The sequence below is a fragment of the Lactuca virosa genome, chromosome 5 (genome assembly GCF_052849685.1).
Source record: "Lactuca virosa cultivar CGN04683 chromosome 5, Lactuca_virosa_CGN04683_v6, whole genome shotgun sequence".
NCBI lineage: Eukaryota > Viridiplantae > Streptophyta > Magnoliopsida > Asterales > Asteraceae > Lactuca > Lactuca virosa.
The window spans coordinates 393,031,206-393,054,959 of record NC_136430.1 but is presented as its reverse complement, the minus strand read 5'-3'; the positions used below and the strand labels follow the sequence as shown (position 1 = coordinate 393,054,959).

The 23,754-nt window shown below is 35.9% G+C and overlaps 5 protein-coding genes across 5 annotated transcripts; 2 read left to right on the top strand and 3 right to left on the bottom strand.

The window, feature by feature from the left end:
* Positions 1-9,202: 9,202 nt before the first annotated feature.
* On the bottom strand, positions 9,203-9,850 carry LOC145113810 (uncharacterized). Its single transcript, XM_079049861.1, has 2 exons — positions 9,642-9,850; positions 9,203-9,542 (listed from the first exon to the last, which is right to left on the bottom strand). The coding sequence occupies exons 1-2, from the start codon at positions 9,848-9,850 to the stop codon at positions 9,203-9,205; spliced, it is 549 nt and encodes a 182-aa protein (XP_078905987.1).
* An 87-nt stretch (positions 9,851-9,937) lies between these two features.
* LOC145113809 (uncharacterized) lies at positions 9,938-10,576 on the bottom strand. The gene has a single exon (XM_079049860.1). The coding sequence runs from the start codon at positions 10,574-10,576 to the stop codon at positions 9,938-9,940; it is 639 nt and encodes a 212-aa protein (XP_078905986.1).
* Positions 10,577-11,172: 596 nt separating this feature from the next.
* LOC145117821 (protein BREAST CANCER SUSCEPTIBILITY 2 homolog A-like) lies at positions 11,173-17,487 on the top strand. The gene is made up of 20 exons (XM_079054150.1): positions 11,173-11,383; positions 11,729-12,823; positions 12,911-13,063; positions 13,205-13,369; positions 13,453-14,064; positions 14,142-14,266; positions 14,357-14,505; positions 14,602-14,724; positions 14,810-14,983; positions 15,066-15,147; positions 15,237-15,287; positions 15,375-15,450; positions 15,542-15,653; positions 15,728-15,799; positions 15,908-16,097; positions 16,192-16,380; positions 16,465-16,607; positions 16,694-16,970; positions 17,057-17,230; positions 17,310-17,487. Exons 1-20 carry the CDS (start codon positions 11,233-11,235, stop codon positions 17,361-17,363), a joined length of 4,167 nt encoding a protein of 1,388 aa, XP_078910276.1. The 5' UTR covers positions 11,173-11,232; the 3' UTR covers positions 17,364-17,487.
* A 2,992-nt stretch (positions 17,488-20,479) lies between these two features.
* Positions 20,480-21,739, top strand: LOC145117820 (uncharacterized protein At5g01610-like). Its single transcript, XM_079054149.1, has 3 exons — positions 20,480-20,737; positions 21,135-21,189; positions 21,265-21,739. Exons 1-3 carry the CDS (start codon positions 20,666-20,668, stop codon positions 21,633-21,635), a joined length of 498 nt encoding a protein of 165 aa, XP_078910275.1. The 5' UTR covers positions 20,480-20,665; the 3' UTR covers positions 21,636-21,739.
* Positions 21,740-21,765: 26 nt separating this feature from the next.
* On the bottom strand, positions 21,766-23,554 carry LOC145117819 (small ribosomal subunit protein eS4). Its single transcript, XM_079054148.1, has 5 exons — positions 23,420-23,554; positions 22,879-22,956; positions 22,596-22,776; positions 22,398-22,495; positions 21,766-22,317 (listed from the first exon to the last, which is right to left on the bottom strand). Exons 1-5 carry the CDS (start codon positions 23,420-23,422, stop codon positions 21,886-21,888), a joined length of 792 nt encoding a protein of 263 aa, XP_078910274.1. The 5' UTR covers positions 23,423-23,554; the 3' UTR covers positions 21,766-21,885.
* Between the last annotated feature and the right edge of the window lie 200 nt (positions 23,555-23,754).

Here is a 23,754-nt window from a genome sequence, read left to right as displayed (position 1 = left end):
ATAAAGAATAAGTGTATTCTTTGGCTAAGCGGGTAGCCTGTGTTGGAGTAATGATACTCGACATATGCACGGATGTAGTCGGTTGAACGAGCTACATGTTTTATAAAGAATAAGTGTATTCTTTGGCCGAGCGGATAGCTTACGTTTATTGTTTGCATAGATCAACTGGACCTCCTTTGTTTTATGTTACCTTCCTCGTGCTACATATAGGTTCTAATTATAACTATTTCACTCCCTTCGTTCTCGCCTCAGTCGATGCGTTTTTCCTTGCGTATTCAAACGTAGAACTTTCTTAGGTTTTTGACATGTCATGTTCTTGGTACTGTCTTTCCCTCCATTGTTTGCAGGACATACGATCCATCCCTGTTTGCTACGTGTATTATGTATGGACCTTACCATGTTGGTCTCAATTTTCTCTGCAACTCTTGTCTGTTGGCTTCATTATTTCTTAGTACTTTCTCGCCTATCTTGAAACAACGACCATTGACCCGTTGGTTGTAATATCTCTCTGTCTTTTTCTTATAATGTTCGTGTCGTAACCATCTAGGTTTGATCTTAAATTGTCATCATTATTGTCCATGTCTACGTTTGTTGTTCGATTTGTTAGGACGATCAGTTCTAATGGTAGTACTACTTCTGATCCGTAGACTAGGCTATAGGGTGTTTCCTTTGTTGTTGTTTGAATTGTTGTTGGTATGCCCATAACTCACTTTTAATTCATCAGCCCATCGTCTTTTGGCTTCGTCTAGTCTTGTTGCCAAGCCATGCACAAATTGTTCTGTTGGTGACCTCGGTTTGTCTGTTCGCCTATGGGTGTGCCACATAAGTAAATCTTTGGTTAATTCTGAGTTTTTTGCACTATTCTCAGAAAAGTATTATTAGCGAACTCTGTTCCATTATCCTAAACTAGTGTATGGGGTATCCCGAAGCGGTAAATGATTTGTTTCCAAAAGAATTTGACCATGTTTTGGCCTGTTATGGTAGCTAACAGTTCTGCTTCGACCCATTTGATGAAGTAGTATATTGTGACTACTAGAAATTTCACCTTCCCTGGTGCCTCTGGGAATGGTCCTACTATGTCTATTCCCCACTGATAAAAAGGTCAGGGACTACTAATGCTAACCATTGGTGTTGTCGATTTTTTTGGGATTGGTGCATGTTTCTGACATTTTTCACAACTGTAGATTACACCCTCTGTGTCTTGATACATGGTTGGCCAATAGTACCCAATCCTTAATATTTTGTGTACTATTGTTTGTGCTCCTTCATGTGCTTCAGCCACTCCTTCGTGCATCTCTCTTATGAGGTATTTTGCCTCTTTTTCGTTTACACAACGTAAACAAGGTGTTAAATACCCTTTTAATACTCCGTTATCTACTACGGAAGACGGTAGATGTCTTCGTGACACTTTCATGTTATGCCTGTTTATGCTTGTTGTCTTCGTGATTTTTGCTGATATGATTGTATGCTTAGCTGTAGGGGTGAAATAGACCTAGTACCGGTTGAAAGATACCGAAGGGGGTGAAATAGACCTAATACTGATTGAAAGATATGTATGTATGGTATGAGGTATTTTGGGGAAGCTCACTAAGATTTGTGCTTACATTTTTCAGTTTATGTTTTAGGTACTTCCAGCTCGAAAGGGAAGGGTCTGGCCTGATCGCACTGCATCTGCCCATATTTTCCACATTATGTAATTTTTAGGATTTGTACTCTGATATTATTACGCTATGATGCACTTTTGGTTGTTTTGACATGTTTACTATACATTTTGGAATGAATTAAAAATTATTTTTTTATCTGTAAATTTTAGGATGTTACAGAATGTCTCGGTCAAATTAGACGATGTTATGAAGGTGTTTAAACATTCACTTAATGAGTTATCGAACGAGAATCCAGACCGTGTATGTCTGCTATACCTGTTAGAGAAGGGTTTCAATGAGCGGTTGGATAAACAACCTATTAAAGAAGGGGGTGAAATAGACCCAATACCGGTTGAAAGATACCGAAGGGGGTGAAATAGACTCAGTACCGGTTGAAACATATGTATGTATGGTATGGGGTATATTGAGGGAGCTCACTAAGCTTTGTACTTACAGTTTTCGGTTTATGTTTCAGGTACTTCCAGCTCAAAAGGGAAGGGTCTGGCCTGATCGCACTGCATCCGCCCATATTTTCCGCATTATGTGATTTGGGATTTGTACTATGATATTATTACGCTATGATGCACTTTTGGTTGTTTTGACATGTTTACTAGACATTTTGGAATGAATTAAAAATGAAATTTTTATCTATAAATTTTAGGATGTTACAGTATGTCTCGGTCAAATTAGACGATGTTATGAAGGTGTTTAAACATTCACTTAATGATTTATCGAACGAGAATGCAGTCTGTGTATGTCTTCTATACCTGTTAGATAAGGGTTTCAATGAGTGGTTGGCTAAACAGCCTATTACAGAAGAGTATTTCGCTTTGCTATCTAACCTTGATGAATTCAACAGGTATAATGTCGTCTATTTTATAATTACTGATTATAATTATTTATCGTTACTAATATTTTTTAGAAATTTAATTGTTAACTAATTTTTTATGTGACAGATATCCATGAGGGGGGGGGATAATTTGGGATCAATTGTACAAACAACTATTTATTGTATTCAATAAGGTTGACAAGCTTATACATCCAGACGAAGAGAAAGAGAACCAACCTCAAAATTTGACCTACAACCTACAAGGGTTTTTATACACTTTTAGGGTAAGTATACGATGAAAAAATATTATTTATTTTTGTTTGCTAACATTCTAACAAATTTTTATTTATTTGTTTGCTAACATTCATATATGGATTTTTGAGACTTTTCAGGTGAGCAGTTTGCATGGTCAAAACCGAGGCCTTTACAAAAGACTTATTGCAACCAGTTTATACAAATCAACGACCTATGTGTATTTTATTATTTAAATATTTATTTATTTTATAATTTATGTTTATTTATAGCTTTATAATTTTGTTAGCATGATAATAGACTCGTACAGAAGTTAGGGCCGATGGAAGATGAGATGTGTGCTGAATGGTGGATAGTTAGCTCAATGGATTAATCGCCCTGATTTTCCCGACACCGAAGTTCACAAGGCACCTTCCCTAACACCATCACCCAAAAACTCCCCTACCCATAAGCATCGAGAAAAGAAGGCACAAATATATAATCCATCTCACACGTCACCACCACCACCGCCGACCGCTGACCCATCAGCTGACAAGGACCAAATTATTAGTGACTTGCAAAACGAGGTCCGTCAATTGAAAAATGAGATTTGTGAATGTCGCGAGCAATTGCGGTCTCAGGATGAGCGTTTAGAAGAACATGACGCTACTTTAGCCATGGTTTTAAAGCTTATCAATAAGACTCCCGGAGACGATGTTGGTACCTCGAAGGGGATGGATGTACATTTTTAATTATTTCATCGTTTTTATGGTCGTTATGTTTTTGCATCGTTTACAAGTATACATTACTGAACCGTACATGGATACTATAATGACAATGAGTTATGGGAGCATGATTATGTCTTAACCACCCCCGAACAGCCGGTGAATGATGACCATGAACAACCGTTGAATGACGGTCGTGAGAAGCCGTCTCTGGTTATTCAATCGTCAGATGTAAAAGAGATTCCACGAGATGAATACAAAACAGCATTACCAACACCTCTTAGGTGTTTTAAGTGCAGAAAAGTTATGTTCATATGGTATAAGTCGCCATAGATACAAATGAAGAGGAAATGTGTTACACGACAACAACCAGCACCGTTGGTCAATCTTTTAAAGCCTATCGTACACAATGTATATAAAGAACGGGATGGTTCGTTGTTGTTTGGTCATAATTATTTGACCGGTTTTGCTACGCTTGAGTTTTGGACATGATTATATGCAGATAGTCATGGAGGATGGTTGTCATGTGATGTAAGTAATATAACTATTTTCTCATTACATACTACACTTTTAATAATAATACTTACTTTACTGCAAAAAAATGACAGCACATCATGACGTGGATCTCATTGCTGCTAGAGCGTAGAGCGGATGATGCTCGGTGGACGATTGTGTCGTCAGCTTTCAACACTGGTACGTTTGACTGAAGTGACATGGCTGACGGATCCGTTTACCTAGCTTGGGCAGAGTGTGATACGATATAATTTTGTTTGGATTACATTACCTGAGTATTTATATAGTAATTAATTATTTCTAACTTTTTTTTGTAGCTTTACATCCCAATCAATATACCACATGCTCATTGGTTTTTGGGTGTTTTGGATTTGAAGACATTCAAGATGACTATATATGATAATCATTGGAAGGGCGACTACTGTTTGGAAAATGATGATTGGTTTATACTTTATAGGTATGAGAGCTCGCATCCACAAACTGCTAGTGGGAGTACACTACTGGGGTACCGAACCAACTTATTCAATCTCACTTGAGAGTTTCAAGATGACCCTCGAAAAGGCCCCAGACGTATCACAACAGATTTGTAACATCCCAAAATTTAAGACCAAAAATTTCATTTTTAAATTAAGTAATTATAAAACCAATAGTCTAAAACATCCATAGTTTCATCCCATGTCAAAACCAATATGTCAATAATCAAAACATGTCATAATAAAACAACATCAGAGTGTAACTCCCAAAGATCTCATGTGCGAAAATCATGGTGTGATGCGCTGCAATCATGTCGGCTCCTTTCCTTTCGAAGAAGAAGTACATGAAACCAAAACTGAAAACCGTAAGCACAAAGGTTAGTGAGTTCCCCCATCATACCACATACCATATAATAAACATACTGTCAGACATATCTGGGTGCCCGACCTACCCTGCTGAGCATACGTGGGTGCTCAACCTACCCACGTCAGGCATACCGGGGTGCCCGACCTACCCCTGCCAGGCATATCTGGGTACCCGACCTACCCTGCCAGGCATATCTGGGTGCCCGACTTACCCTCCGGTTTATCTCAACCGGTTACGAGGTCTATTTCACCCCTACCACTACCATATAATAACAAATCATAACCATATTGTCAGGCATATATGGGTGCCCGACCTACCCTCCAGCTTATCTCAACCGGTTACGGGGTCTAATCCATCACTCATACCACTATCACATAATATCACAAGCATACTAGCACATAAAGCATAACAAATAGTGGCATACCATAAAATTATTGCAAAGACAATCATCTCTACTATAAACAACTACTAGTGGGTCGGCATTGGTGCCTTCGACCCACTCATACAGGGAAGGTAACTCACCTCAAAAGCTGAACAGAACTTGCTAAGGCCTGATTCCGAATCTCATCTCTCTGTTCAATGCCTACATTCACCAAGTACTAAATCTATCAAAATCCCGTAATGCCCAAAAAATGCCCCCCAGAAGTCAAACTTGGTCAACCATGGTCAAAGTCAAGGTCAACAGTCCATGTTGACCAAACTCGTTGAGTGTATCCATCAACTCGTCAAGTTTCTTCAGTCTTCAGAAAAACCGAGAAAACCCTAGCCAACTCGCTGAGTCATCTCTTCGACTCGTCGAGATTGCTAAGTAATCAAAAAGGTTGGGGGATCCAACTCGCCGAGTTGGGTAAACAACGCGTCGAGTTCTTCCTTAGTCTTAACCCATCCAGTCACTCCCAAGCGAGTCTAATGTCTCCAAACCATAGATTTGGTCCCCTTGGGATGAGATGCCACGTAAAGTTGCTAACTTTACGTCCATGCATGGTATCAAGAGGCTAAAAACACTAAAACTAAGCTTCATAAGAGACCTAGGGCATGGAGGAGGGCCAAGACTTGATAAAGCTGGCAACTTTAAGTCTCAATAGGCCATGAAATGTCTAGATCTGAACTCATAACTTCATAACATGTTCAAATCCATGAATGACACCAAAATAAGCTACTAAAGGCCACAAACTTCCCAAAGAAGAGATCTAGCAAATAAATAGTCAAGGTATCGACTTTATACCTCCAAATGGTTGCAACAACACTGAAAATCCCAGATCTAAAGCTTCTCCCTTCAACTTCGCACCACCAAATTCACACTTCTTCAAGAAAAGCACCAAAGAACACTCTTTATGCTCACACACACTCAAAATGGGGAAACAAGCACAATTAGGGTTTTCTCTGGACTGAAGGGACGATGAGGGAGGCCACAATGAAACATTAAGGCCTTTAAATAGGGTACAAAACCCTGAAAATTAGGGTTTCATTTCTGCCAGCCTACTCGTCGAGTTGATGCCTCTCAACTCGTCGAGTAGGTTTCCTAACCCGCGTCCCAAATTATTCCTACTCGACGAGTCTGGGGCTCCCAACTCATCGAGTTCCTCTACGAAAGTGAATAAATTATGATTCTAAATACATACCAGAAACCAGACGTTACAAGATTGGCAGTAGAGGAGATTGTAGGGTGTTTTTGTGTTGGTTCCTGAAGGCGTTGATCACCGAGAAATTAATTTCTATAGAGGGTAAAACAACCGGTCCATGGGCTATGGGTTATCGAAAATGACAACCAAATTTTTTTGGGGTACAATGACAAAAATAATTTGAACATTGTATTTGTAATATGACCTACATATATATCCTTTATTTAGTTTATATATTTATCAAGGTTGTAAAAATCGTTCGGCGGTAGCTCGACGGTCGACTGGGTCAAGCGATTAATCAGTTTGGCGGAGATTAATCGGAGGATTAATCGGGAACCATAAATTACTAATAAAACTATTTTAAAACTTAATATATCCTAAGAAAAAATAGTATTTGAAAATTTCAAATTTCAAAATTTTGAAATATTTGGTATAATATTTGAATATTTGAATATTTAAAAATTTAAAAATTTGAAGTTTTGTAAATTTTAGTGTGATATTTGAAAATTTGAAAATTTGAACTTTTTAAAATCTTCCAGCCAAGGACCGCCGAGGGCCGCCAAGGACCGCCTAGCCCTAGTTTGACCGATATTGACAAATTTCCGCCAAACACCCCTAATCGTAATCAGTTGCAGACCGCCTAGCGCCTAGGCGACTGCCTAGGCCGATATTTACAACACTCATATTTATTAGTTGTTTGTTGATTTTAATTGCATTTTATATTTTATAAACCAAAAGTTATAAATTTTATGAAAGCAAAACTTATACATTATATAAAACCAAAACTTATACTAAACGAAAAACCACATATTACACGCAATAATAATAATAATAATAAAATAAAAAATAAAAAACATGTCAAAATGTATTCCGGAACCATGGTTCGAAATCATACTTCAGAATTCCGGAGTCCAATCCGGAACAATGTGTTTCGGAGAATGTGGTTACTTAAAAAAAAAAAAAATCATTTATAAATATTAGATTATTCAATTTTCCTTGTTATAAATTTAAAATTGGCAAAAATACATTATGACGGATTTAAACTTGAGGGATACGTTGCCGACAAGATAGCGGCCTCCTTCCTGTCGGTACGGTGGGTGTTTGGCTTCAAAATCATTGGTCATTAACCCTCTAGTCTTCTTTCTATAATCCACGTCTTTACTATCATAATCTCAAGGTTTACATACATTGTCAATTAGCTTTCTTAATTATTTTTATTTCACTTTGTATAAATTAACCTTTTTTTTAATTATTTTTATACCATTTTGTATAAATTAACTATTATTTTTATAAGACTATACTGATAATTGACAACGTTAAAGGTTGCCTATTTACGATTACATTATATCTTATTTGTATAAAAAGAAAAAGACATGTTTGGTTAACCGTAATATTTTTTTTTCCAAATATTTGAATAAAATATCAGCATTTTTCGAAATAACCACAAGTTTGGTGGACATCACCCATCAAATAATGATGAAATATATGACAACGATACAAACGATTACTCAATGTCAAATCAAGCTAAAGATGAATATTAGGCTTGGGTTAGGTGCAGTAGATGGTGCACTCTCTTGCCACATCAGCTCGAAATACCGCCTCCTCCTTGTAGTTTTGGTGCGGTAGAGACCGCACTATGACACTCCAAGAGAGCGTTCCTCTCTTTCTATTGCCATTACAATTGATCGTTGACTGGTCAAATTTGTTTTAAAAAAAAGTTTTTTTTTCTTTTTAAACCTTTTAAATTGAGTGTGACAGTACTCATTGGGTGTGACATGAAACCACACTTTGTGGTAATGACCGACGTGTCGTCTACGTGGCAGTGAAGACAATGCAACTTTTGTGACATCACTCCCTCGAGTCTTACTTATTTGAGCTAAACCTAAATATCACATGTCATTGGTCACGTCGACTTGTTTATATCCCCATCTGCTTTATCGTCTCCTTCAATTCATACCCTTATATATCAATATAATTAGAGGTATACAGATCGGTTTTTTAACCCGAACTAGAGAGGTTTGAAACAATTTGTATTTTTTTTCAAGAGTGGCAAAACCAATTCAAATTTAAACCAGTTTGGGGCAAAACTGTTCGAACATATAAAACTGGTTAAGAGTTTGATGAAAATTGTTTTATGAAAATCGATAACCTATACTTTCAATATTTTTGCAAACTTGATTTGGGTGTGAGCATTTAATGCAATTTTCATTGTTGATAAAAACAACTAAACAAGAAAAAATAGGTTTTCAATGATATAAGGTGTTTTCGTTCACTCGAAATCGTTTAGGGATTCAAAACGATATTTTTCTTCTTTTAATTTAAAAAAATGATTGTTGGGTACTCGAAATCGTATAAAGGGTCAAAACGGTCTTGAGAACTTCAAAATTTTGTATTGACAACAATTTGAACAAATGATGGATGAAAACAATATTTTTTAAGGTTTTAAACATGTTTTTAAAATCACCAGTCTAACCAAAACTAATTATGTCTAATATCTTAAGGCTGTGGGGAGTGGTTACACCCAACCCACCGAAAAAGCGCTGCCACCTCTGCGCCACGTCAGCTTCACCACCAACCCACTAAACATTGGAAATGGTTACCACTCCATAATTTTTTTTAACATTATATTAAATAAAAAACATAATTTATAACATAAATTAGTTTTTTGTAACATAAAAAAATAAAACCACATTTCATTAATTAAAAACATAGAAATTTAAAACTTAAATTACTAAAATTAAACATTACATTGTCTAAATAAAATAAAAATTAAAAAACATAAAAAAACATAGAAAAATTCTAATCGTCGTCGTTGTCGTTACCGATATCATCCGCCTCGTCGTCACCGTCCTCATCCTTCTCGTCGTCACTATCGTCATCCTCCTCGCCTTCACCGTCATTTTGCCCTTGAAATTGTCTTTCCCATATGTATTCAGTCAAATCATATCGTACATTGTGATGTGTTTCACGGTTTTGTATTTCCAAAACCCTTGAGAAGTATGTCGGGTTGCTAACTTGTATTACTGCAGGTGGATTAAGTATATCGTTTGTGGTATATGAACAAATAGCTCTACCCTCTTCTTTTATTATCATGTTATGTAAAATAACACAAGCAGTCAACACTGTCGTCAATTTTTCCCTGTCCCATGTTCGTGTCGGATGTTTGATTATGTGCCACTTTTGTTTGAGGACTCCAAACACCCGTTCTACATCCTTCCTTGCAGATTCTTATGCTAACTTGAACATTTTTCGTTTATCGTCGCCCAGAAATGTGTATGACTTGACAAATGTAGCGTATTCTGGATATATCCCATCACATAGGTAATACCCATATTTATATTCATTTCCATTGACAACATATGACATTTCTGGTGCTTTACCCTGTAAAATATCGTTAAATATCGGAGACGCTTGGAGCACATTCAAGTCATTGTTTGACCCCGCCATACCAAAGAATGCATGCCAAAACCATAGGTCATTTGAAACAACCGCCTCCAAAATAACAGTCGGCACCCTATGATCACCTCGCGTGAACTAACCACGCCACGCGTTTGGACAATTTGCCCACTCCCAATGTGTACAATCAATGCACCAAGCATCCCTTGGAAAACCATTTTTAGCTTGATGCGCGACATACAATTGTTCGGCATCGCTTTTAGTCAGATGTCGCAAATATATGTCACGGTAAAACTCTATAACATACTCACAAAATAGATATGTACACTCTCGACCCGTCTTTTTAGACATTTTCAGATACTCATTTGATGCGTCTGCAGCGATGCCGTATGCCAATTGTCTAAGAGCGGTCGTACATTTCTGTATGGTAGTAAAACCGCGTTTACCTCTAGCATCCCATCGTAATTGGAAAAATTCATAATTACGTGCCAAATCTCTAGGTATACGTAAAAATAAATTTCTACTAATACGAAAACGTTTTTCGAATTTCGATAGATCATATAAACTATCAACGACAAAATAATCACGTATCAAAAGTTCATGTGCCGCCTCTCGATCCCGGTTGATCCATTTTCTATGTTTCTTCTCAACGTTTGAACTTTCGCCCCTCTCACGTACCATGTCTCGTGTCGCGGACAACAGTGTATACAAAATCAAATCCTCATAAGAATCGTTATCATCGGATGACGAAGAAATAGAATGTGGAAAATTATCCATTTTTTGGTTTAATGTGTGTGTTTGTTTTGAAAAAATATGGGTGTGTTTTAGTGGAAATTATGTGTAAAATGATTGTATATATAGAGAGAATTTGAAAAAATAATAAATATATATATTTTTAATTGTCAAACGGTCGCATAACGTTCCAAAATCGAATGGGCCAATCAAAGCTAGCGTCTTCATCCGTCTTCCACCTCGCACCATACGCAATCCACCGGACTTGGGGGCGGTGTTTACGCATGGGGAGGCGTGCCACCTCAGCCCAAGACACGTGACATTACCCCCATACCGGGTAGCCTAAATGGTAGTAGACCAGTGATTTGATTTCAAACCGAAGCGGTTTGTACCAAACTGCATTTTCCATAAACCGGATCAGTTTGTTTCCATTTCTTTCCAAACATTATTATTATTATTATTATTATTTATTTTAATTATTATTATTTTTTTTTTTTGTGTGCGCGCAAAATAGAGTTCAATTTTACCAAAAGTGTAAATAGAATGAGACACGAGGGTTATATTTGAAACTTTACCAAATGAAACTTCCCGCCTTCTTATTGTTCTCTCCGTTTTTAGCTCAAAATTAGATGAACAAAAAATATCGTCTGCTTGGATGATTTTACCCTCGGAAAATTCACATATCGGCCGCTCACCGTTAGATGTCTACGTGGCAAATCTTCTCTGACGCCGGGAATAGTTTCCGGTGGCAATGCTCCCACGTCAAGCTCTCAAGTGAACCACAAAAAGCCCTAATTGAGAAACCTAGCTCTCCTCACCATCTTCCTTCTATCGCCGATCTCTTGGTTCAAGGTATTATCTTCATAAATCGCAATTTCACATCTAAAAGTCCAATATTTTTTGTTTAGCTTTGGCGACATAATTTAAAATAGGAGGGAAATGATGGAGTTTAGTTTGCAATAAGTATCATAAGTGTAGGATGAATACTAAACGCTGAATTGATACATCTGAAACCGAATGAACACGTATATCTATGTAAATTGGCGTCTACAAGTACTACCTCAATCTGAGATTCTGTTCAAGTATTTGTACACAGATATACCCAGTAATTGAGTTGAGTAGTTGACTATGTAAATTAATGGAATGAGCACACATAGTAGGTGTTGAGTGATAGATTATTGTTTGTTTCCAAAACAGGATTCTCAAAGCTATACGAGGATCAAAACGATGAAATTGAGACCCCTCGTTCTTTCCAAACTGGATTGGGGAAACCGGTTGTTGTGAAGCAATCTTCCTTGATAAAAGCATCATCAATTCTTGGAGATCATAATGATGAAGTCACTGTTCTTCCCAAATTAAATCAAAGTGGTGAGATTGAGACCCCTCCGACTTTCCGAACTGGATTGGGGAAACCAGTTATTGTGAAGCAGCCTTCCTTGGTGAAAGCATCATCTATTCTTGGAGAGCAAGATGATGGAGCCACTGTTCTTTCTAAATCAGGATATTCGAAGCTGTACAAGAATAAAAGTGATGAAGTTGAGACCCCTCCTTCTTTCCGAACTGGATTGGGGAAACCGGTTGTTGTGAAACAATCTTCCTTGGTGCAAGCATCAGCCATTCTTGGAGATCAAGATGATGGAGCCACTGTTGGATATTCAAAGCTACATGAGAATCAAAGTGGTGAAATTGAGACCCCTCCGACTTTCCGAACTGGATTGGGGAAACCAGTTGTTGTAAAGCAATCTTCCTTGGTGAAAGCGTCATCCATTCTTGGAGATGAAGATAATAGAGGCACTTTTCCTTTCAAATCAGGATATTCAAAGCTACATGAGAATCAAAATAGTGAAATTGAAACCCCTCCAACTTTCCGAACTGGATTGGGGAAACCAGTTGTTATAAAGCAATATTCATTGATGAAAGCATCAACCATTTTTGGAGATGAAGATGATGGAGCCATTGTTTCTTCCAAATCAGGATACTCAAAGCTACATGGGAATCAAAGTGATGAAGTTAAGACCCCTCCGTCTGTCCTAACTGGATTTGGGAAACCAGTTGTTGTGAAGCAATCTTCCTCATTGAAAGCATCATATATTCTTGGAGATCAAAATGGTGGAGCCTCTGTTCTTTCCAAATCAGGATATTCAAATCCATATGGGAATCAAAGTGATGAAGTTGAGACCCCTCCAGCTTTCCGAACTGGATTGGGGAAATTGGTTGCTGTGAAGCAATCTTCCTTGGTGAAAGCATCATCTATTCTTGGAGATCAAGATGATGGAGCCATTGCAGATACAGGTTACCTTGTTTGTAGTCTCCTTGTAAGAATTATATACTGAATGAATTTTAGCATTGAGTGATGGAATATTAATTTTTATGAAACAGGATCGGTAAACCGAGAGGAAAATTCAAAAATAGGTGGCACCCCCTTCACATTTCGTACTGGATCCGGGAAATCAGTTGCTATAAAGCAGTCTTCCATGGCAAAAGCACTATCTATGTTTGGATGCCAAGATGATGATGCATTTGTAGACACAGGTCTATCTATTATCTACTTATTTAAGTTTCCAAAGAATCTTGTATGTCCAAAATTCCAAATCATTGTTATGCATATCTTTTTTTATAATGCTGGACTTATATATTTTTATTTGTACTTGTGTTAAAAATACTCTTTTACAGGTGGAGATGATGGAACCAGTTGCTCAAATTCCATGTTCCAAACAGGGTCAGGGAAAGCTGTGAACATATGCTCAACAGGTCTTATCAAAGCAAGAACATTGTTAGGATTGGAAGAAAATTCTGATCATAATGAGGCTTCTAAAGGCCTTGAACATGCGAATACAGGTGAATTCTTCTTCACACATTTCAATCTTCTTTGAGTTTCCAGATGACTAGTGCTAGAACTAATTTAGGGTTTCAAGATGCAGGTGAAATCAGGGAGGTTGCTCGAGGGTCTATTCTTTCTTCTTCTAGACCACCACCTATCAAGTTTCAAACAGCTGGTGGAAGATCTGTGAAAGTTTCTGGTGATGCATTGAAACGAGCAAGGAGTCTTCTAGGAGATCCTGATGTAGGGAACTTCTTAAAGGAAGGGGATGCATGTTATCCTGCATTTTCATCTAATAAGAAATTGGGGAATAACATGTTGAACAAAGAAAATAACGTGTGTAATTCTTGTAGTGATGGCATACCAAAAGCAAAGCAACAGTCTAATAACTTCATATCCCCTGTAAAATCAGTTTTATCTGATAAGAAGACTGTATCTAGGTTAGAAAATACAGGTTTGAGAAGTAATTTGATCAAAGAATTTGATGCAGCTGAACATGATATCACTCCCAAGGAGTATAATAATCATATCCCTTTGGTGGATATTTCAAATACTATTGGTTTGAGTGGAACCGGAGAAAAGAGGAAACCATCAAGTCGAATATATCCATCTCCATTCAAGAAGCCGCGAAATTCCAAATTCGTCCCTCCATTGAACAAAAAGTCAACATTCATCCCTCCATTGAACAAAAGCTCAACAGCAGTCTCTAATGGTAATTTCAAATACAGTTTATAAATTCTTAAAAGCTCTTTTATTTTGTTATGTTTATGAAGTATATGTTTGCATTAGGTACAATGCCCAAAATGCCTGAAGGATCATGCTTCAAAAAAAGGGTTTCCACTCGATACCCTTTTCAGTTTTCTCGCAAGTACATCAAGGAATATTTTGGAGAGCCTCCATCCTTTCATAATATGGTCAGTATACAACAACCACATTCTTTCAAATTTTGGTATATGTTTTAGTTTCAGCATTTGACACAATTTGTAATGTATTTATGTGAATAGTTTGAGAACATACCTGAATGGTTAAGAAAGATAAATCCAGAAAATGCAGAGAAACACATGTTTGAAGATGAATGTGGTTTAAAATGCATTGGTGTGGATGCCTTCTGTCACATGTTGACTCAATCAGGATGTTCAGCTCTTTCAAAAGAGTAAGTAACATATGGTTTTATTATTATAATAACATTTTCTCTTATGTTTGTCTTTGAGATTTATTTATTTTTTTTATTTTTTTTTTGTCACTGTAGATGGATTGCAAATCACTACAGATGGATAATCTGGAAACTTGCATGCTATGAGAGATGTTATCCTGCTAAATTTTCTGGGAAACTTTTGACTGTTTCCAATGTGGTAGAGGAATTGAAATATAGGTAGTTTCAGTTTCTCTGATTGGATTTCTTATTGACTGAGTTAATAGAAGCAAGTAAATAATTATTTATGTATGTCTTTTTGTAGATATGAAAGAGAATATAACAATGGTCACAGATCAGCTCTGAAGAGAATTCTAGAGGGAGATGCTCCTCCTTCTTCCCATTTGGTACTTTGCATAGCATCTGTAAAGTTAAAGTGTAATGAAGAACAAGATGCAGAGGTTCCTTCTGCATCAAATATAGAACTAACAGATGGATGGTAAAGTGAAGTTAAGATAGTAGATTTGAATCTGTATTCTGTGCTCCTTGTGGATGTTTAAATTCTTGTTCTGTTTTTTTAGGTACTCAGTTAAAGGTCTCTTGGATGATTTACTATTAAAGCAACTTCTTGCTGGAAAATTGTTTGTTGGACAAAAACTAAGGGTAACTTGGTCATTTCCCTAACTAGAATTCTCTTGTTCACCACAATATTCTTTCTGCTAACCATTAATAAATAATAATCCTTTTTGAAGATTTGTGGAGCTGGTTTAAGCGGATGGAATGCACCTGTTTCACCCCTTGAGGTTTGTGCCAATCTAATCTTTGACCCTTAACCATGTTTATAATTATTGTAAATTTTATAAAAAAAAAAAAAAACTTATCTTTACCAGGCATCAAATATGATTAGCTTATGCTTGCACATGAATGGGACATATAAAGCTCATTGGGCTGAACGCTTGGGATTCTGTAAGAATTAGTTACATTTATAATTTGTTTGCTATCTTCTCTTTTTCTGTTCTCAACTTCTCATGCATGGTTGTGCTGCTTTTTTTTTCAGGTAAAAGTGGTTGTGTTCCATTAGCCCTTAAATGCATTAAAGGTTCTGGAGGTGTAGTTCCCAGCACATTAGTTGGAGTGACACGTATATACCCTGTTCTATACAGGGAAAGGTATGTTGAAGCTTATTATAAAATATAGTCTTGTGACAAGTAATTGATACGTATTTGTTGTTTTTCACATTCAGGTTAAGTGAGGGGGGTTTTGTGGTGAGATCAGAGAGGATGGAAAGCAAAAGAATGCAATTGTATGACTACAGGTAAATAAATTTACACTATCAATATTGGGATAGTTTTATTTAAAATATATATATATATATATATATATATATATATATATATATATATATATATTTGGGTATTTGTAGACGTTCAAGCATTGTGGAAGGGGTTATGTCGGAGTTTGAAAGAGGATTCAAAAGTTTTGAAACTGATGATGATGATGAAGGTGAGAAGATTTCACATCTACTAGAAAAAGCTGCAGAACCAGAAGTTTTAATGGCTGAGATGACTTCAGAACAACTCACTTCCTTTGCTTCTTATCAAGCAAAAATGGAGGTAACCTAACCGAAACCCAGTCTCGATCTCTTGTCTTTACTGTGTGTGCAAAAAGACATGAATGCCCTTCTCATCTCATTTTTTGTAATTGTAGGCAAGTAGACAATCAGAGATGCAGAAATCAATCAAAAAGGCATTAGATGAAGCTGGATTAAGTAGGAACGAAGTGAACACGCTTATGAGGGTTAGAGTCGTTGGTTTAACTAGTAAAATTCACAATCACATCGCCTCCCCACAACCACAACAAGCCTTGATAACAATATGGAACCCAACTGAGAAACAGGTTTGAATTTTTTTTTTTTTTTGTTATTCAGACATTGGGATTTGAAAATTTCTAAAGTATGTTACCATTGTAATTGCATTGCAGCAATCAGAGTTAGTGGAGGGGCAAGCATATACTGTTTCAGGTCTTACACCGATTAACTCTGATTCATGTACTATTTATATGCGTGCAAGTGGATCTACAAACAAATGGCGCCCGTTATCTTCATCATCAACTCAACACTTTCTGTAAGCCACACACACATACGGAATCTACTTTTCAATATTGGGATGCGTATCTATATGTAAAGGAAAAAAATGTTTTTTTTTTTCAGGCCGTTTTTTAGTCCTCGAAAACCAGTGTCGTTATCGGAAATGGGTGAAGTTGCAATTTCCAGTGAATTTGATGTTGCTGCATTTGTGGTGTATGTGGGTGAGGTGCATAAGTTTGGTGCTGAGAAGAGGCAATGGGTTTTTGTAACAGATGGTACTAGTATTTCACCACAACATGACCTTTCTCTCTCAGATTCATTGCTTGCAATCAGCTTCTTTTCACCATCTGTTGACTGTGATTCCATTGTACCAATCAATTACAACCTTGTAGGATCAACGGTATGGGTATTTTTTAATTTATATTATTAAAATATAAAATTTGACAAAAAGGAAATAAAATTTGAATTTGATTTCGATTGCATTAGGTTGGGTTTTGTAATCTGATAAAGAGGGCCAAGGACCAAATGAATCGTATATGGGTGGCTGACGCGACTGAAAACTCTACTTACTTTTTAAGTTATGATGGTGGGAATTCAAAACACTTGAAGGATGCAGCTGCTTCTTCTGATCGATGGGCAAAAGCAAAAGTCTCTACTCTGGTATCAATTTCAAAAATTACTTTTTCTGACCCTCGTACATACAGGTATAATGATACTAATGTAAGTTTTCAAAATGCAGATAATTGAGAAGCTAAAGGGAAAAATATCGTCTATGGTTGCTAGAAAGGTATAGTTTTCATCTTTTCATCAAATGTGGTGTATATCACATTCTTTTGTAACAACTATTATTTGTGTACAGTAGATAAAATGAAAGTTCCATTTTCTTTCTCTCTTATGACCGACTACTAGTATAACTGTGACTTTTATGCTTGAAACAAATTATAAAGGTGTTGATTCTATAACGCTCAAAATAATATATACTATAAGACAAAATGTTTCATTAGATGAGTTATAAATAACATTATACATTTTGTCAAATTGTATTTATTACAGAAAAGACTTCAATCTTTTTATTTTAATTGTGTTGCTTACAATTTTATTTTTATTATATATATTTTTTAGTCTTTTGATCGATGCATTGTTAAGTATCTTACATACAAATTAAAAATTATTTTATACATTTAGTAAATCTTATTGACATCTTCAACAATAATAAAATTTTCATCATCGTCAAACCCACAAATCAATCCCATACGACACAAGCGGTGTACACGTGTGGAAATAAAGCCGAGCCCAACAAATACCATGCAAAGAAGTTCAAAAAACAGCTACAACTAATATAAGAGGGGGCCAAATTATTTGCTGTAAAAAGTTATGTTATATTCTATTAAAAATGTTGATATTGACCTAAAAGAACAAATTATGTATATATACCATCTTAAAAAATGCAGATAGCAGCACCTTTGGCAATATGATTTCAACTTTTAAAACAAAACTAATTGTGGAGGGGAGCATGAGGTTGATAATGACAAAATTTTACAAAAATTGCAAACCATCTCAATCTCCTTGTATCAACAACCTTCTCTATCAAGTATCAATAGTTGAGTGAAATGTTAAAATCCCGATGACTTCAGCCACATCGTTTGCAAAGAAAGACAAGACAATTCTGTATTTTCAGTAAATGATAAACCATCTTTAGGGAGCCTATTAGGCCTGGCAATTGGGTTGGGTTCAGGTTGGCGGGTCAGAATACATTGACCCAACCCAACCTATATAATATATGGGTTGGCGGGTCACGGGTTGGCGGGTTCAAAACATCAACCCAACCCAACCCATATAACCCGTATAAGTATATGGGTTTGTGGGTTAATGGGTCGAACCCAACCCGTATAACCCATTTAATAAGCAACAAATTTTAAAATGAAATAAAAAATACAAATAAAATGAAGTCATAAAGTCTTAAATATTCAACATAAAGTCATAAGTGTAAAGTCATAAACAAGAGTGACGACGACGAGTGGTGTGCGACAATTGGAGGACGAGAAGACGAGTGGTGTACGTGCGACACTACGACAGTCGATGACTCGATGCCTCAATCGACAGAGACGGGAGAAACGGAGTCGTGAGTTTGGAGAATGAAGACTGAATTTCTTTTTGATTAGGGGCTTCTTAGGGGCTAGGGCACGCTAAGTCGACTCGAAGATGTTTTGCAGTTTTGGAATTCGGAAAACGATTAAACGATAATCAAATATTCAAAACTGATAAATAATTAAACATATTTTTTAAACATTATATATATATATATAAAATCGGGTTGGCGGGTTGACCCGTGAACCCAAATAGGTAACCCAACCCAACCCATGAAATAAACGGGTTGGCGGGTCAAAAATCTCAACTCAAACCCGTTTATTTTCGTGTTGGGTCAGTGTCGGGTTACGGGTTGGGTCGAGGATTGCCACCCCTAGAGCCTATTGTAAATATGAATGCCCATTTTTTTTAAATAAAATAAATATTAATAATATCCATTACTTGTAATATTCGGAATGTCAGTGCCGAACTTATCTAATAATATAGTATGTTAAAATCAATGTTTTAAAAACCGGTTTTTAGTTGAACCGGTATGGTTAACGGTTTAACCGGTTCGACCGCTGAGTAAACCGGTTTCTATAATTTTCATCTTTTTTCGTATTTTCATACACATACATACATACACAAATCAAGAATTTGATGTCTACAAGTTCAAACATTAAAATACACATGAAAAGAAGTTGTAGATCAATCTAAATACATTAAAATAACTAATAACCATAAGTTTTACATCAATCCACATGCATTAAAAAGAAAATAAAGTCCTAGATGAATATAAACACATCAAAAAACTTCATAACATTTATCATGTGTTTTTATTCAGAAAAATTTTAATAAATGTGAAAAAACTACCAAAGTTTATTATGCAAAAGGTTTCAATTCCATGTGTTTTTATTCAATTTAACCGGTTTAACCGGTTTAACTGAACCGGTTCAACTGGATTTTTGTAAAAACCGGCCGGTTCGATCCGGTTCAGAAATAAACATAAAACCGGTAATAGTTGAACCGCTCCCTTCCCCGATTCCCGGTCCAACCGGTTTTTAAAACATTGGTTAAAATCTACAAATATGTATAATAATAATAATAATAATAATAATAATAAATTTAGTTTATAACTTGGTAAGTGTGTACAACAAATAAGAAAATCTACGATTTTCATATTATCCATTACAGATTGTTATGAGCTATCTTCGGTTTCGTTCTTCATATTATCCGATTTTCTTGTTATGTATTATCCCATGAACATATACTAGTAGCTTGTATAATTTGACTATAATACCGTAATAAAATTTATATTGGATTAAAAAATAGGAAAAAACTCTGGCCATGGAAGCAAAGCCGAGATGAGAGGAAATCGTAGATGGCCAAATGTCATCTGCAATTTTCGTCATCTTGTAAATAAAAGGAAAAAAATATATAGAGTTGGCCGAAATTGAAGACGAGACCATGAAACCGCAGCCCAGCAGCAGACGAATTTGAAGCAGTATTTGTCCGGATTTGATGAAACTGTTGAGTACAAGAAACCATGGATGAGCTTCCCTCATCTGTGGTTTGTGTGACTATTTTATGAAAACTCTTAACTTTTAGTCATTTTATAAAAATAAATAAATAACTAAATTTGTAATTACATCCAAATTAAATTATTAACTTAAAAAATAATTTTATAAAGGAAAAATATAAAATATAGAATAAGAAATAAACAAAGCCAAAGAATGTGAATGAAACATATCCGATGAAATATGGACCCAAAAAAAGATGGGAGGTTTATTTGCACCCTTATTAAATTAATAACATCTCAACTCCTAAAAGGCTAAAACAAAAATAAAAATTGGAGGGAGTATGAAATCGATAACAGCTGAAAACTCGCTGAAATGTAAATCATCGTCATAATCTCTCAAATTTCAACCCAAAACCCAACATTCTCTCTCAAAACTTGAAACTTGGGAGAGATATTAAAAAAATTCCAAAGCCATATTCATATCCAGAACTTGATCAAGAAAACAAAACATGGATTCGCTTATGGGTTTTTGGTTTAATAGCCAAGCCAAAGAGATAAGTAACGTCGGCAAAGATATCAATGTAACTTCTTCTTTCAATCTCTCTCTACACATAATTCATTTAACGAAACCAATGATTCTATTTCACGAATTGGATTAGAATTTACGATTGAATTCCCTAATTATTTAAATAATAATTATAATAATAAATCCCGAAACTCATCTGATTTTTGATTCTGGATGTACATGCTATTGCTATCTAATTCAATCTCTTCTATGAATGAACTTGTAACAAGATATAATAACATCAAATCTAAATTGAACATCATCGCTCCATAATCTTTCGTTTATTTTATGAATCAAAATGAGGTTTCCATAGACACGGAAATAATATTAATAATAACTAACAGATTTCATAAATTTGATTACAATTTATTTCTTAGCCTCAAATACCAAAAGCTTTCCTGTTTTCTGGTTAGGATGTGCCAAAAAATATGGGTAAAGGAGCAAAGAAGATAGTGAAAAATGCGACAGGTTTGTCTCAATTACAATTAGGTTTTTTTTTTTTTTCTTTTGTAATTTTGAATTATGATTTGCAATTGCATACAGAAAAGAAGCAAAAGCCATTGCCTGAAGTGCTAAAAGAGTATGATTTACCCTCTGGTTTATTTCCTAGAGAAGTGAAAAAATATGAATTGGACGAAGCAACAAAAAAGCTGACAGTTACACTCCCTAAATTCTGTGAAGTCACTTACAGAGACTCGTCTATTTTAAGGTTCTCAAACAGCGTCACAGCTCATCTTGAGAAAGGAAAACTAAGCGAAATTGAAGGACTCAAGACTAAAGGAATGTTATGGGTCAAAGTCACATGCATTGCACGTGAAGATACAAAGCTTCATTTCACTGCAGGGTTAGGAAAAACCAGGGAAACTAAAGTTTACGAAATGGTTAGAGATGGAATTCCTGTAGACAAATTCTAAATCTGTCTTCTCATCATTATCTTCTGTTACACATCAACACCATGAATTCATGTAACATATATGTATTGTATCATTAATTAATTAATCTACTTCATTTCATTTTATGTCATGGAAACATACCAAAACAAAGTACGCAAAATTCAACACTTCCATAACAAAAATTGTACCAAATGCAATAAAAAAAAAAGTTTAACAATGATAATAATTGTAACATAACAAAAACTATGAAAAGCAATAAATCATTAAAGATCTAAGCAGTTGCAGCAACAGCAGCTTGCCTCTTCCTAGCTTCCTCAATGATGGTCAACTTAATACCCTTGCCCTTGGGGAGAGACACCCATGGCTTTGTTCCCTTTCCAAGGGTGAACACATTGCCCAAACGGGTAGCAAATTCATGCCCTGTTGAATCTTGAATGTGAACTGTTTCAAAGCTTCCCTTATGTTTTTCCCTGTTCTTCAAGATTCCAACACGCCCTGTGTTTCTTCCTCCAGTCACCATCACAACATTTCCCACATCAAATTTGATGAAATCAACAATCTTGTTGGATTCCAAGTCGAGTTTAATGGTGTCATTGGCTTTGATTAGAGGATCAGGGTAACGGATTGTTCTTCCATCGTATGTGTTGATGTATGGAATCCCCTTTGACCCAAATTGGACTGATCTTACCTTGCACAATTTAAACTGCAAAAAAGAAATATATTTTTAGATGACAAAAACAAACTTCTACTTTGATCATATAATGTGATCTGAATAAAACAAACCTTGGATTCTTCATCCCTGACCGAGTGGAGTCTGAATCTTCCTTTGGTGTCATAAAGAAGACGGAAGTTCTCATTGGTTTTGGGAATGGAGACAACATCTGTTGTTACGCAAAGAAAAGAATTTCTAATCAGTGTCTGTATCCATTCAGTTGTGTATAAAATAGATATGAAAAGGTGAAGTCTGAATAGTCTACTCACCCATGAAACCAGCAGGGTAAGTTTTGTCAGTCCTGACCTTGTTGTCAACAAGCACATGCCTTTGCATCAGAATAGATTGAACCTCACGATAAGTCAAAGCATATTTCAACCTGTTACGAAGGATCAGGATCAAGGGCAAGCATTCCCTTGATTTGTGTGGTCCAGATGAAGGTTTGGGAGCCTTGAAGACAACAAGTAAGAAGATTAAATAACATCTAATCACCAATGAGAAAATCAATTACAGAAATGACAAGAATTAAGAGTTCAAAAAAGAGTAACTTACGAAAGCACCACCAAGTTTATCGAGCATCCAGTGTTTAGGGGCATTGAGCCTCTTCATGTGCTTCTTCAAACCCCTCGCCTTTGATAGAGAAAAAAACAGCGTCAGTAAACATAGTCTAAGAGTTCTAATGGCATAAATCCCAACACACGACCAACAAATCCATAAATGTCAACTTCACTTCGAATAGAAAGATGTTTTAACACAAACATCGCATTTGTTTTAAGTAACAGACTCGGCTAATTTCAAGACAAACTATCATAAAACCTAACAGATTAACGATGGATACGAAAATACGTAAAGTTGATAGTTGAAGGCCTCGTAGTCCAACAGCATGCCAAACAAAACCAAAACTATTTGTAGATCGCATAACATTTTCATACTCGAATGAAAAACGGATTATCAAGATCAAATAACTTGCAGATTACAAATAATAGATAAATGTCATGAAACGGGACATAAGATAAAACAGAAGCTATCAAATTCAAAATGGCATTCAAATGAACGTTTCTGTAAGTAAGATACAGAAAGAGAAGGAGCATACCATGGTTGCGTTGTAGTGACTACTTGGAGATCTCCGGTAGTCTCGTCCGGTTAAACTGCGCCTCTCCTCCTCACTCGCAGCCGCACACCCTCTTCGATGATCTCTTTTTATTGAACCCTAAAACATATGTTTATATAAGTTGCAGAACCTATTTCAGATGGTGGAATTTGAATGGGCTTGAACCATATACGGACTGGGCCTGGTTTAATAAGGCTACTAAAATTTATATGTATTTTATTGTAACTATGTAAGAGATGATAAGGTTTTCTTGATTTATTTATGATGTTATTTTATCACTTTTTTTTCTGAATAATATAGTTCAATACATATCGATG

What these genes read in the sequence shown, in the direction of transcription:
- LOC145113809 (XM_079049860.1), bottom strand. Translation starts at nt 10,576, where the DNA reads ATGGATAATTTTCCACATTCTATTTCTTCGTCATCCGATGATAACGAT.
- LOC145117820 (XM_079054149.1), top strand. Translation starts at nt 20,666, where the DNA reads ATGGATTCGCTTATGGGTTTTTGGTTTAATAGCCAAGCCAAAGAGATA. An exon ending in ACGTCGGCAAAGATATCAAT is followed by an intron (nt 20,738 to 21,134) that starts GTAACTTCTTCT and finishes TTTTCTGGTTAG; the next exon opens with GATGTGCCAAAAAATATGGG. An exon ending in GATAGTGAAAAATGCGACAG is followed by an intron (nt 21,190 to 21,264) that starts GTTTGTCTCAAT and finishes AATTGCATACAG; the next exon opens with AAAAGAAGCAAAAGCCATTG.
- LOC145113810 (XM_079049861.1), bottom strand. Translation starts at nt 9,850, where the DNA reads ATGGCGGGGTCAAACAATGACTTGAATGTGCTCCAAGCGTCTCCGATA. An exon ending in GATAAACGAAAAATGTTCAA is followed by an intron (nt 9,543 to 9,641) that starts GTTAGCATAAGA and finishes AACATGGGACAG; the next exon opens with GGAAAAATTGACGACAGTGT.
- LOC145117821 (XM_079054150.1), top strand. Translation starts at nt 11,233, where the DNA reads ATGTCTACGTGGCAAATCTTCTCTGACGCCGGGAATAGTTTCCGGTGG. An exon ending in GGCTGAACGCTTGGGATTCT is followed by an intron (nt 15,451 to 15,541) that starts GTAAGAATTAGT and finishes TTTTTTTTTCAG; the next exon opens with GTAAAAGTGGTTGTGTTCCA. An exon ending in CCTGTTCTATACAGGGAAAG is followed by an intron (nt 15,654 to 15,727) that starts GTATGTTGAAGC and finishes TTTCACATTCAG; the next exon opens with GTTAAGTGAGGGGGGTTTTG.
- LOC145117819 (XM_079054148.1), bottom strand. An exon ending in TTACCCTGCTGGTTTCATGG is followed by an intron (nt 22,496 to 22,595) that starts GTGAGTAGACTA and finishes GCGTAACAACAG; the next exon opens with ATGTTGTCTCCATTCCCAAA. An exon ending in TCAGGGATGAAGAATCCAAG is followed by an intron (nt 22,318 to 22,397) that starts GTTTGTTTTATT and finishes TCTTTTTTGCAG; the next exon opens with TTTAAATTGTGCAAGGTAAG.